Source organism: Notechis scutatus, chromosome 1 (assembly GCF_049901735.1).
Source record: "Notechis scutatus isolate UNSWTSFEM ecotype Mainland chromosome 1, rNotScu1.2, whole genome shotgun sequence".
In the NCBI taxonomy this organism is placed as follows: domain Eukaryota; kingdom Metazoa; phylum Chordata; class Lepidosauria; order Squamata; family Elapidae; genus Notechis; species Notechis scutatus.
In genome coordinates this window covers 313,423,819-313,437,330 of record NC_142009.1, presented here as the reverse complement: position 1 = coordinate 313,437,330, position 13,512 = coordinate 313,423,819, and the positions used below count along the sequence as shown (strand labels likewise).

Sequence of the window (13,512 nt, the reverse complement as noted above, 5' to 3'; positions counted from 1 at the left end):
AATGTGATTTGAGAAAGAGTCTCAGACAGGATCCTCCTATCCTGTTTGTGTTGGAGGCACTATTTAAAGATTAGCTAGTGACATCACCATTGCCTGGGGGATGCCCATGGAGGTTCTTTCATGTCCTGTCAAGGAGCTGCAGTGAATGATGGGAGATCACCCAGCCAAACAGCAGCACTCAATCTCAAACACAGGCTTGCTAACCTCCAACCCAACATCCTAATCATGCGAGCCACTGCGCTCCTTATTCTCACAAAGATAAAGGGAGGGAGGGGGAGCCTATTCAGACTTGCAGGATTCTGTTACGGTAACCTTATAATTGGTTTCCTAGTCTGATTTACCTTGAAGGGCTATCATTGCCTTCTTTAAAAGCAAGAATAGTTGGGTTTTAAAAAAATGGCTGCCCCACAGTTCCTCCCACTCTGGCAATCAATTCAGTATATGGGAAGTGCAGTTTCCTATTTTTTCTCAATGACTGGCAGGAGTCAGCTGGCTGATTCCCAGCTTTAAAAATCTTTTGAAGATTTTACAAGGCTGCTTTCACCACTGTCAGATAATGGAACATGAAGTCAGACTATAGTTCCTCTATAATATAATCCATTACCTTTCAAACCACCAAAGAAGAAATTAAACCAACAGCAAGAGCTATAAATAAGAGCACAGTAATTTTAGACTGCTTATTTTGTGTTGTCATATCAATAGCAGGGTGACTTATGATACAAGTGTTCAGAATTAGCAAATGTACATTGCTCATGTTCAAAAACAATGGATTTTTCATGTGCGGGTTTCAATTGGCATTCATTTATCTTAAGTTTCTTAACTTTTTATCACCCCTTTTTCTTCAAGTTCTGTTAAAATGGAATAGAGTATTGTCTCTCCCTCACTTTCTTTCCCTGTAACTATCTTGGGTGATAGATTAAATGTAGTCTCCCTCCAGGTGAGCTTGACTTTTGTTTAATACATGGATGCATCCATATATTTCTGCACAAAATTACACAAGTAGTTTATTGCTGCCTTCATACAGATGTTTTTTTAAAACTTCTCACTCCAGCTTGGAATCAATCCTGGTGGTTTCCTATCCAATTACTAACCACTTGTACTACTGAGTGTTTTTTGAGATCAGCCAAAGTCAACTAAAACTGCCATCATTAAAACTTAATTGGCCTGAGGTCAGTAAAGCCAACAGCATAGTTGAATCCAGGACTCCTAGATGTCACCTGCCACTCTAAGCACAAGCTTTCCTTTATATTCATGGCTTTTTCATCCATGTTCCACAGGCAACTTTTAACCTGCAGAAGCACACTGCATTCATGTGTCCTCATCATGCTATAGAGCAGTGGTCACCAACCAGTGGGCTGGGAACCACTGGTGGTCTGCAAGAAAATTTTGGTGGTCCGCAGAGAAATCTCATCCCCAAAGCACTCCTCAAAGCAAGTAATCCAGGCTGCGCGGGAACACAAGGCTGTGCTGCTCACATGGCCTGTGGGAACACAAGGCTTGCGTCACTTGCATTGCAAACAACACAAGGTAGTGAGGGGAAGGGGGAAAGGGCAGTGGGGGGGAACTTGCCCCACATGCCCCACACGCCTCTCCTGGCCACCGGGCTGCTTCTGTCCACTTCTTTCTTCTTCTGCTTTTGGCTGCAGGCAAGGAAAGAAGCAAAAGTCTTTCTTTCTCTCCCCCAAACTCTGCCAGAAATGAGTCTTTGGGACCCTGCAAGGCATCCTGCTCCAAGAGGCTGGCTGGTGTGACAAATCTCACAAAGACTCATTTCTGGTGGAGTTTGGGGGAGAGAAAGAAAGACTTCTGCTGCTTCTGCTGCCTTCCTTGCATGAAGCCAAAATCTCCCTCTCTCTCTCTCTCTCCCTCCCTCCCTCCCTGAGAATGGAGCTGGAGATGGTATCCTGCAATCCCAAATAAAGAATGATTGATTGGTAGGAAAATGGGGTGGGGAATTTTCCTACAGACTTTTTTTGCTATTTTCCCAGGGTTTCTGGTCCGCAGGATTTAAAATTATGAGTTTGGTTGTCCCTGAGGTCCAAAAGTTTGGTGACCCCTGCTTTAGAGAACTGTCATTGTTATTTGATGCAATAAAATGGAGTAACAAGCAGATGAGAATCACAGCCGGTATCACTCCAAGACAGAGTAGTTCATGTGTTATTTTAGCAAATACATTTATGCTCACAGTGGGTCATAGAATTAAGCCTTGAGCTTTCCTCATTGAATGCAAGAGCATTAATGCAATCAGGGGGTTCAGTTTGTAAAATATACCAATGCTCTGGAGGCAATGCTGGCTGACCCTTACCAGTTTTATTTGTAAATCTGAGGGTCAGACAAGGTAATGGGTGGTAACTTATCAAAGAGAGATCCAACCTAGAACTAAGAAGAAATTTCCTGACAGTGAGAACAATTAATCAATGGAATGGATAGCCTTCAGAATTTGTGGGTGGTCCATTGCTGGAGATTTTTAAGAAGAGATTGGACAGTCTGAAATCATATAGTTTTTTGTTTTTTTTTGCTTGAGCAGGAGGTTGGACTACAAGACTTCCAAGGTCTCTTCCAACTCTGTTATTCTGTTATTTAGGTCTAGAATCAAGCTAATGACCATTTTGGCCCTTGCAGAACCAGTGGCATATAGTTCTGAATGAAATGTCATGAAGATTCTTCTGAGATGCCCCTCTAATGCAGTTTATAGGTAACCCAGGAATGTGACTGCACTTTCATGGGCATATTAGGTAGAATTGGGCAAAAGCTACCCAGGTGCCATATGAACATCTAAATGGAAAGAAAATCCTAGAATCCTAAAGACTTTAATTTTTCATCCACAAGAAGGTGAAAGTCTATTCCAGTCCCTGCTTCCTACCCAGGAATATCTCAATAGTGTCTAGATTAAGTATCCCTACACTGTATGAAGTGCTTGCTTTCATTTCTTAATTACATTTCAAGTATATATATAAGAAAGGATTTTTAAAATCCTCTCCTGCTGTTTCAGTACCCTGATATAGAATATCCTAATTGAAAATATCCTAATCTTCCTATGACTCCCTCATTAAGCAAAATAGTATTCATATGCAGAACAAGTTTAATCTTACACATGGAAATTGCCAAGAGGGCAACTTCAGCTTTTAAACTGTATCATTAATCATGCAATTGGTTCAGCAATTAGCTCAGAAATTCTGGCTGGTTTTATTTATTCATTTAAAAAACACCTTCTTTCTTCCAATTTCACTCTGAACACATCATACAAAATTCAGTCACACTTCTGGGTAGAACTAGATTGAATGAAAAAAGTATTTCAGATATCATAAATCCTGCAGAATTGTAACACCCTAAGATGCTCTTTTAATACATCACGAACAGCACATTGCTGACATGATTTCAGATGAAACACTGAAGACAAGAAACATGATTTGGTTTAGGACAGGGGTAGTGGGTCACAGGCCATTGGGAACCAGGCTGTGCAAGCAGCAGGTGAGCGCATGAAACTGCATTTGTGAAAGCAGCGTGCACGCCCCAAACCAACCCCTCTCCCCCTACAGCTGCTGCCAGTCGACAGAGCTGGAAAGGTTGGGGACCATTTAAAAAACCAAGCTCTCTCTCTCTCTCTCTCTCTCTCTCTCTCTCTCTCTCTCTGTGTGTGTGTGTGTGTGTGTGTGTGTGTGTGTTGGGAATCCTCTGCAATTCTGCATTGTAAAAATTCACTTCGGCACTAAACACAATTTCTCACCTTCTAAAAGGGAGATCCAAGCCTTCTGTCCTCTATGTGATTTGTGTGTAAAATGAAGAGAAGAAACTTTTGGCCTTAACAAAAAGAACCTACAGGGGATAAGAGAGGTAAACGGAGTCAGTCAAGCAGACCAGCACAAGGCTTTCAAGAAAAACCCTAGGGTTTTCAAGGAGCGGCAAGTATCAGGTGTGTAGTGTTGGCTCACTAGTTTTAGCTATGTTGCTTTTTCCTTTTCATGTTTTTAATTCATTCACCTTACTATTGTTTCTGTCCTATGTGTACAGCTAGTTCGGTGTAGTGGTTAAGGCACTGGACTGGACTTAAAACTGGGAGAGCATCAGTTCTAGTCCCACTTTAGGCCCAAAGCCAGGTGGGTGATTTGGGACCAGTTCCATCCTTTTAGCCTCCTTCTTGGAAGAAGGAGGCCATGGCAAACCACTTATGAAAGCTTTTGCGAAGGAAACTGCAGTCTAAGCAGACACCAGCAATCAACAATGATTCAAAAGCATATAAAAGGAAATGCTCTGTATATTGTTAATCCCCAAAGAGTTTGTATGTATGTATGCTTCACATAGTCACGTTTAGCAGGGGCTGATTTTACTTCCATCACAAAGGGGTGATTTTGCAAGCATGACTAAGGCAGCCTTGCCAAGTTTTATATCAGCCCTGAGGCAATGTTTTTCCATGGAACTTGCTCATACATCCTGCTGAGTTTTCAAGTGTAAACTGAATAATAAGAGACCTAAACAAATTTGTTTATAATAAAAGCAACTGCTGTGAAAATCCTGTATTTTAAAAGAGAGCATAGAAATCATTTTCCAATCCTGGATTCCATCACATCACTTCACATTGTTGGTTTAGGGAATTAACATTGCTGGAAATAAATGTAGAGATATTATCTTTTTAAAAAAAGATTTGGCAATATCCATAGATGTCACAAGTTTTCCATTTTCCTGCAAGATCTCAACTAAGTTGTAAACATATCAAGCTATTATTTTAAAAGACCAAGAAAACAGCTATATTGCAGAATCACTGTTGCTATAATGATAATATATTTTAAAAGAATGGGAATGAGATCCCAATGTTTGATACCTAAGTTTGTGTTTGCAGAAAAACAAGTGCTGTACAAGGAATTGAACAAGGCCAGTGGTTCACATCCAGTGAAGCAATTAATTGCCCATTTGAAGTACTGAAATGCTGAGTTTGTACATTAAATAACTGTAGCAATCTTGTATAATATCTCTGCTGGGTATTTGTTTTTGTTTTTTGTTAATCCAGCCATAAAAGATGTGTAATCTAGATGCATGAATTAAAACCTTTGTTTACAAAGAAATGCTATTATAGGCATTCTAGATATTATTGGCAGCAAACACACAAACTCTCCTGGGAGCCCCCATCACTATTTATTTAAATAAACAATGAAGGATTAGTCACAGCTAGTATTTCTACCCATTCCTCCAATCCATTTCTGTTTCCTATTTCTTTTAATTCACTTGAATACATTTTCTTAAAGAAAGCTCAAAACAATTACATGTGAGCTCGGGCAAAGATGTTTGTAGATGCAGAATCATTTTAATTACAAGAAATCTTGCACTAATAGATCTGTAGATACACATCAATTCCAATAATAAAATATAATAATAAAAAGTATGGAACATTTTAAAGAACTATACCTCCAAAAAACATTCAATATATTATTATTATCATATGTGAGCAGCTCATCATTTGTTGCTTATTTTTATTTATTTGACAATCAAATGACTTTTCGTAACCTATACCATGCATATATAATAAGAATTAAAATATCCATATCCCACTGTCAGTCTCAGTCACAATAAAAAGATTAAAGATTAAACCAAGTCAAAAACTATTTTAAAAATAGAAGGAACAATGAAAATAAAATGACATCAAATATAAACTTAAGAAAAACCCAGCCAAAATATTTTAGTTTTTACATTTTCCAAACAAACCTAATCTGATCTCTATTGGAAAGATAGTACAAAGTATTAGCACTGCTACAGAAATTGGTATTTTCTAGCTTCAGCCTCACCTAACCATTGGAAAGTGGGGGATTTTAAGTAGTTTCTTCCTGGATATTCCAATAGATTGATTTATTGATTTATTGATGTACTGGAATCATTCTATTGAGAAAGAGTAGGTAACAAGAAGCTGAACATACCAGAAGCCTATAATTAACTCCTTCGACACCTGCCAATTCTCTGATCTGACTTTAATTTTTAAGTATGCGCTCACAGAACTGGTTGTTAAACCGGTTGCAGCCACCACTGAATGGATCCATTTTATTTTCAAGTTTCTGTGGCCATTAGATATAAGTGAACAATGTCTCTCATTGCTTCTAGCCATTCTGGTTAGATAATATTGAAGTCCAGAATGTGTTCATATTTTTAAACATTTTAAACACCTTTTAAAACTTTGTAACATCCTAACTTTTTAAACATCATTTTAATCTTAATTTTTAATTCTGTTTTAATCTTTGTTTTAAAGCATGCTTTTTGTACTACCACATGGTTTTGTTATAAATCACCCAGAGTTACTTAGTTGAGATGGGCAGGGTAGAAATTTGATATACAAAGAAAGAAATAAGATTTATCTGAGACTTATTTCTCTAAAAGGGCTACAGGGACTCAAAAATAGAAAAAGTGGAAGACAGATGTTGAAAGTTCTCCAGAGTGAAGAGTGGTGTCTAGAACTCAAACTGGCTTCTGCAAGGGTGCTGATGTATAGATTGGAAAGCTTTTACCTCAGATTCTGGGCAATTCTTATGCCATTCAACGCCCACATGCAAAATTCTTATTTGTGTTTCAGCAGAAAAAAATTGAATATAAATCCTGTGCCTGGTGACTGGAATTCAAGGTAATATAAAATCACCAATATGGTACTGCTAAAAGGCATCCACCAAGTCCAACATTTGAAATATATTTTTAAAAATGCTCCAAATAAGCTTGCCCAATCTCTTGAGATTTCAGTGTACAGTGCTCACAAGTGCTGTCACAAGAACCTTGGTGAGATTATCACTATCTTGCAAGATTTGTGATTTCAGTGAGATTTCTACTTACAATTGCTGGAGGCCATCATTGCACTGACACTTATTGCCTCAAAATAGCATGAATAGCATATGGACATCACCATTAGAAGCGACTGAGACAATCTTCCATGGAACAGCAGAAGATGGTGTATCAAGTCTGCGAGTTGAAAACGGACTAAGGCCAGAAAGCACCAGCATGGCTCCCCTCCACAAAGGCCTTTGGCAAGCTGGTGAAAGCCAAACACTTTTGGAAGGCTTTCAAGGACTACTTCAACATTGGTCATTCTAGTGTAATTTTTATTTATATGTTTTCTATCTTTATTTACTTTCTATCTTACCATGCATGTATTAATTGTAAGGCTATTGTTGTAAGCTGCCAGGAGTCTGAAAATATTTGGCAATATACTAATAAATAAACTAGAACAAGATCAATTTCAGCCTCTTTTGCTCCCAGCCAATTACAAAAGTGCTCTTACCATAGGAAAACGAGCCATTTCTGACACTGCAACTTCACAGCAAGAATCTTGGTTACACTGAAAGCAGGTCAAGAAAGACCTTCCCTCAGGTGAAGATGCAGTTTTTGAATGTAGCACTAATTGCTTGTGCTGTTTCTTCTCAGCAGCTAATCAAGCTTCTCACACCATCAGCCTATAATGCTTTTGACATTCTTTGTATCACAGAAGGCACTCAGCCACCTGCATAATAACGTGGAACTTTTTTTAAAAAAAAATAGAAATTACTAGACTGGAAATTATATATAAAGTGTGTGCATTCTTCAGTCTTTTAGGAGCAATTTATGCCATAGCTGTCCCAAATTTTTAGAGCAATCTGATTTATAATGCCATTTTGAAATGTTGCCAATCAATAGGCATGCCTTGGAATTTTCCAAGCAAACTGGGCAAAAAGTTGTGAACATTCAAGATATTAGGATAAGGATAAGGATAAGGATAAGGATAAGGATAGGATAGGATAGGATAGGATAAGGTAGGGCAGAACAGAACAGAAGAGAATAAGTTTATTTGGCTGAGTGATACAAGGAATTTGTTTCTGGTGCAGAAGCTCTCATTAGTGACCAAATGGTATATAAGTAAAATAACAAAAAAAAACCAAACAAACAATCTTTGCTTCCAATAACTGCATCTCCTAAGGTTGCTCTGAGATAAAAATGAGGAATCTTATATACACATTCACAACGATCATGACAAGGAAAGACACTACAAAGTGTGTATGTTTGAGGAAGAAGCCATAATGAATGCTTTATTCCCCCAATTTCAAAAGCTTCTAATGTTGGTGATGTCAGAGAGGGAAAGACCGTGTGTGTGTGTGTGTGTGTGTGTGTGTGTGTGTGTGTGTGTGTGTTTTGAAAGCAAATTTAAATGTCCAGAAAGTCACCCAAACTGTAAAACCCTAAGTAGACATTTATATACCATAATCAAAAGGAAGCTATACAGAGGGGAAAAAATAAAAGAGAACAAATTTTGGTACACTTTGAAGAGCCTAGTAATGAATTGGGATGGGAGAAAACTTTCTGGGGTTCAAATATTCATACTTGGAGCAGACTTTATTTAAAATGCAAGTTTATATCCTGGAGTATCTTTACTATTTTTTGTTCCCTGATTGTGTTAAGAAATTGCTGCAATGCTGCAAATGCTGTAAAAATACAAGAATCCTGATAAAGGAGCAGCTTGTAATAGGGAAGTTGAAAATACCCTTTAAAGCTATGCTTCCTTGCTTTATTTAAACAACAAAACATGCACAGATACTCTTCAGATCTGGGGCTGAAACTCCCTGAATTCCCAGCCAGTAAAGATACCAAGTTGGAGAAGGCTTAGGGCATCTAAGCTGATGCTGCCAATTTAGTTTCAATAGCTCTTCAACAGCAGCTTGACCTGCATTCATTAAGAAGAATGTTTCTTCTATATTCCATTTGTTCTAAAACTTCGCAAATTGCCTCTTCCAAGAAGCAGACATCCAGGGGACTGAGCACAATATTAAAGTTCACATTCATTCATGTTAATAAATTGTCATTTTTTTAAATAATAAAACTTAAATATCTATGGAGATTCTCTGTCATCCAGGTCATGGTTATCCCAAAGGTGCTTTTTCTTCCTTTTTTTCAAGAGGCAATTGGACTGTCTGGTTTTTCTTTGAAGACGTTTCACTTCTTATCCAAGAAGCTTCTTCAGCTCGGATCCTTCCATTCCCCACCATCCAGTCAGTGCTGAAGAAGCTTCTTGGATGAGAAGGGAAAGGTCTTCAAAGAAAAACCAGAAAGTCCAGTTGCCTCTTGGGTGGGGGGGAAAAGCGCTTTTGGGACAATAACATTTAAAACATTGGAACATTCCTATCTATATGTATAAAAGCGAAATACCACTCATGCATCATCACAAAATCTCCAGAACTGTAAAGCCTACAAACCTGAAATTTGGCACGTATGTTCCTCTTGGCTTCTAGATGCTCACTAAGAAAGGATTTTTCAAAAGGACCATCAGAGCATTCGTATTTCGTATATTATTATTAACATGCTCTGGATGCTAAGGAGTTCTACTCCCCCTCCCCACCTGGAAAGAAATCTGTCCCAATTGCAAAACACAAGCAAAGGAGAGGAGTTTCAATGTTAGTTTCACAGCAGCAACTTTAGTACAGAACAGTTGAGCTAAGCCATGCCCAGGCTCCTTGCTGTCTCCTTCTTGCTCACACAGCAAATACTGTTTCAGTTTCCAGACAGCCCTCAAATCTCTCACACACTGACAGGACGCTAGCCAGATGAATACCGATAAATGCTGGTAGGCAGAGGCAGAATTTTTCCCCTTATTTTCCTCCCAAAAAACTAAGCCCAACCACATAGTTTCATAGCGAAGCACAGGTATCGAGCTAGTTCAGAATATTTTCCAAAGCTTGGAAACCATCATGTTTTAGCAATGGGTTTAGTTTGGGATTCCCATTAATACAAATCCATTCCTAAGATGTTTTTGGTGCAGACTGGGAAGTTTTTCCCTCCTTCTGCAAGTTTCTGCAAATCATGCTAAAACATGATTTATGGAGAATGGGGACCGTCTGGAATTATGTAAGAGGTCACACAGGAGAGTTCCGCACTTTTTCCTCCAATAGGAATTTTGGCTAGAATATGGTCCCTCCTGTAAATGAAAAAGCCTTCTGTTCACAGAAGAGATCCACTGAATCCATGCCATCATTCTTCTCTAAAAACCCGAGGGAAAACTCTGGGGTGATTTTGTTTTATGAAATTTCATAGCATATGGTGTACATTAATAAGGTTTCATAAATTGGTAATTATAACTACAGTGGCATAAAGAAACAGTCTTCATCTGTTACTGTCTAAATGAGTCAGCCTACAACTTCTATGACCCCGTCAATATGGTCAAACCTCTTTCCACTTCATATGTAACTTTTTCAGATAGCAACCTTCCTCACGACCAAACATGGCCAAACAAACAAAACGAAACAAAGGAGGGCTTTCTTCCTTTCATCTGATCTAGCCAGACTCCTTTTAATTCCTCCCAACGGCTAGGACAGAAGAGATAAGAGAAAAGAGAATACATGCTTTGCTCCATTGTACAAATGCTGCTTAATCAATTATTGTGGGACCAGGTTTTTCTCAGCGCAGTTTTGTTTACAAGCGTTGAACATGGCATGTTTACATCAGCATTTGGCACAATTTATTATATGGCAACAGATGTCTTTAGCTGGCTTATTCATCACTGTGTTTTCAGAAGTGGCCCAAATACATGCCCACTCTGCAGCATGGAATTTAATTCCCCACGCGGCTGAGATCTCAACTGAGAAAAGCAAAATGCAAAGGAAGGGCTGCAAACAGGACAATAGTTACAAAAAATATTTTGTATAGCAACATCACCAGAAGAAAGGGAAGAGGAGGAAATAGAAGACAAGGAGGTTTTTCCAGCAGTGAACCTGCCAACAAGTAGTGAACTTCAAAAGAGCTGAGCCTAAATGGGCTGAGGTTTTGTATGGGGGTGGGGGCAGACTCATAATCTAACAGTACTTGTATGAAGAGAATATTTTTGGGAGTGGACCCTATGCTTCCATACCTGATATTTAACTTAATCCAGGGCAAATATCTCAATTGCTTCAGAGAATTGAAACAGGAAGTCAGTAATAGCACACAGGACAAACTGGCTGGCTGAATGGACAAAATTTGTTTCCTGAGAAGCAGAAGAGAACTAAAACACTTTGAAATTCTTGGTGCTGCCAGAAAATGGACAACCGTTTGTCTGAAATGGTATAGAGTTTCTTGCATGAGCAGGTGGTTGGAGTAGAGAACCTCCAACATCCCTTCCAATTCTGTTATTCTGTTAAAAGAAAATCCACTGCCAGGGTTTTCCCAGTTGGACAAACTTGATCCCCATTGCTGTCCCAAAGGTGCTTTTTCAGGAGCAACTGGACTTCCAGTTGCCTCCTGAAAAAGCACTTTTGGGACAACCATGACCTGGGTAACTCTACAGACTTTCCCCATTGCTGTGTTTTATCTGCAATGGGCCAGGAGTTAGAGATGCAGAAAATTACAGAACATTTCGCATTGCAAGGTAGTCTTTGACTTGCAACAGTTCATTTAGTGACTGTGCAGAACATCTCAGTGTCCCTTCATTATTTCAGTTCTTCTAGGTCCTTTATCTCTAGATCATACTCAAGTGAACCATCAGGATTCCATACAGAAGTAGATTTCCATGGGCTTCAGTTCCTTCAGCTAGGCTAGATTGCTTTGGAATTTGGGTTAATGGATCACATTCTGCCCTGCTCAAATATAAACCAGCTTCTGTTACCAAGAGGTTTAACCCCAAATATTTTGCCTCTGACTGCACAACACCCATTTGTATGTAACTCACTCCCCCCAAGCATTTTCTGGATACACAAATTACCTTGTAGAGATTCCCAACTACTCGAAAAGAATATACTGTATCATTATACAAATATGATATATTCCTTTTTGTGACTTTGCCCATTTGAAGACAAAAATATAATTTATTATTGCAAAAATGTACTTAGGCCTACATGCAGATAAAATTATGTTTTCCAGCATCAGAAATACTGGTTTTTCAATTGCAGTACTGTATACTGTAAGTAAATATACTGTAAGCAAAAATTTTCCAACAAATCTTTATTTTGAAGAATATATGCTAGTGAGCATGAAGGTTCATTCTCCAAGCTTGTGGGTTGGTTTCTGAATGTTTCATTACCAGGCAAGGTAACATCTTCAGCAACAGTGGTGTCACTGTTCTTCTGTTTATAAGGGCTTTGTCAGTAGGTCTTGTGATGCGTCAGGTGAGGGTGTGTCAAGTGAGGGATTTGTGATGGGTCATGTGGGAGTCATCAGTGGGAGTCTTGTGATGGGTCTTACAAGGGGAGGTTACATCAGGTGAGGATCATTGGGAAGTGAAATGCTGGTTGCGGGGGGGTTGCATGGGTTGGTTGAAGGTTGGTGCTGTCTCTGGTTGGCTGTGTTGAATGGTTGGATTTTGAGGGGTTCATAGGCTGGTTGTAGGTCAATGTGTCTGTTGATGGAATTGCTTGTGGAATGACAGACTTCAATCAACTAATGGGCATGGTAGGTGGTAGTGTGGCCAATGATGTTTGGGTTACTCCAATCTAATTGGTGCTGTTTAGTGTCAGTGTGGATAGAGATTAAGGAGTTGGGATCGTGGCATTTGACTGCCAGCCAGCGTTCCTGGATATATGCTGGTGGATATATGCTAGCAATAATATAGAATTGACAACACACTTTTCAAATTTCACTATAGAAACAACATGAGCAGTTATGTGATCTACAAATTATAGCAGTCATGGATTTGAAGGAGCTTGAAGTCAATTGTTAGAATCAAGAAATACATTAAATAATATAAATCCAAGCTATTGTGTCATCTGATAGACAAAAGAAAAGAAAAGGAAGAAGCGGACAATTTACAAGGTTATAATACACACAAGTTTGAATGACTATTGTTGTAAAAACAGTCCTCCCCTCTCCAAAACAAAAACAAACTGCAAAGCACTGAAAAAAAACTGGATAATATTTGATGTTAAGGTTGGGCCTGCCAGATGAAGGACATGAGGATAAAAAGTAAAACTTGTCCTCCTTTTGCCTGACATCCAGTAACTCCATGCACGCTACTCTTCCTTTGATTTTATACCAATATGATGATATATTCATTTTTGTGACTTTGTTGTGATAATATGAGAACATCAATCCCTGGGCCAGCAGATATAAATACAACCTCAAACAAATGCAAAAACCATTTACTTACATCCAACCATCATCATGGCCACAGAGAAAATCTTCTCTCCATCAGTGGTTGGAGCTATGTTTCCAAATCCTATTGTCGTAAGGCTTGTCATGGTAAAGTAGAGAGAAGTTATATAAAGTGAATCTTTACTGGGTCCGCCTTCCCACTGCCCTGATCCAGTAGCGTTGTACCGATACGGTGTTCCAATACTCTCTGCCAATTGGCAGAGCCAGCTGTCATTCTTGAGGGTATTCGTGATCTCGTCGATAACTTCATAGTCCCCAATGCTATACCAGATGCACGCAAGCCAGTGGGCTACTAATCCAAAGACACAAACCAGGAGCACCAACACTGCAGCGCCATATTCCAGATAATGGTCCAACTTCCTGGCCACACGACCCAATCTCAGGAGTCGCACCACTTTTAAGGAACTGAAGAGGCTGCTGATACCCTAGAAAGGAACAAAGATCTTTATTTTTTGTAAA

The 13,512-nt window shown here is 39.0% G+C and overlaps 1 protein-coding gene across 2 annotated transcripts in view; it reads right to left on the bottom strand.

Moving 5' to 3' along the window:
• KCNH5 (potassium voltage-gated channel subfamily H member 5) overlaps positions 1 to 13,512 on the bottom strand; it is a 219,131-nt gene that overhangs the window by 108,124 nt on the left and 97,495 nt on the right. For both annotated transcript variants that reach the window (XM_026670063.2, XM_087952312.1), the window contains exon 7: positions 13,049 to 13,478. In XM_026670063.2, coding sequence (XP_026525848.1) covers positions 13,049 to 13,478 — 430 coding nt within the window. The remainder of the gene's footprint in view (positions 1 to 13,048; positions 13,479 to 13,512) is intronic.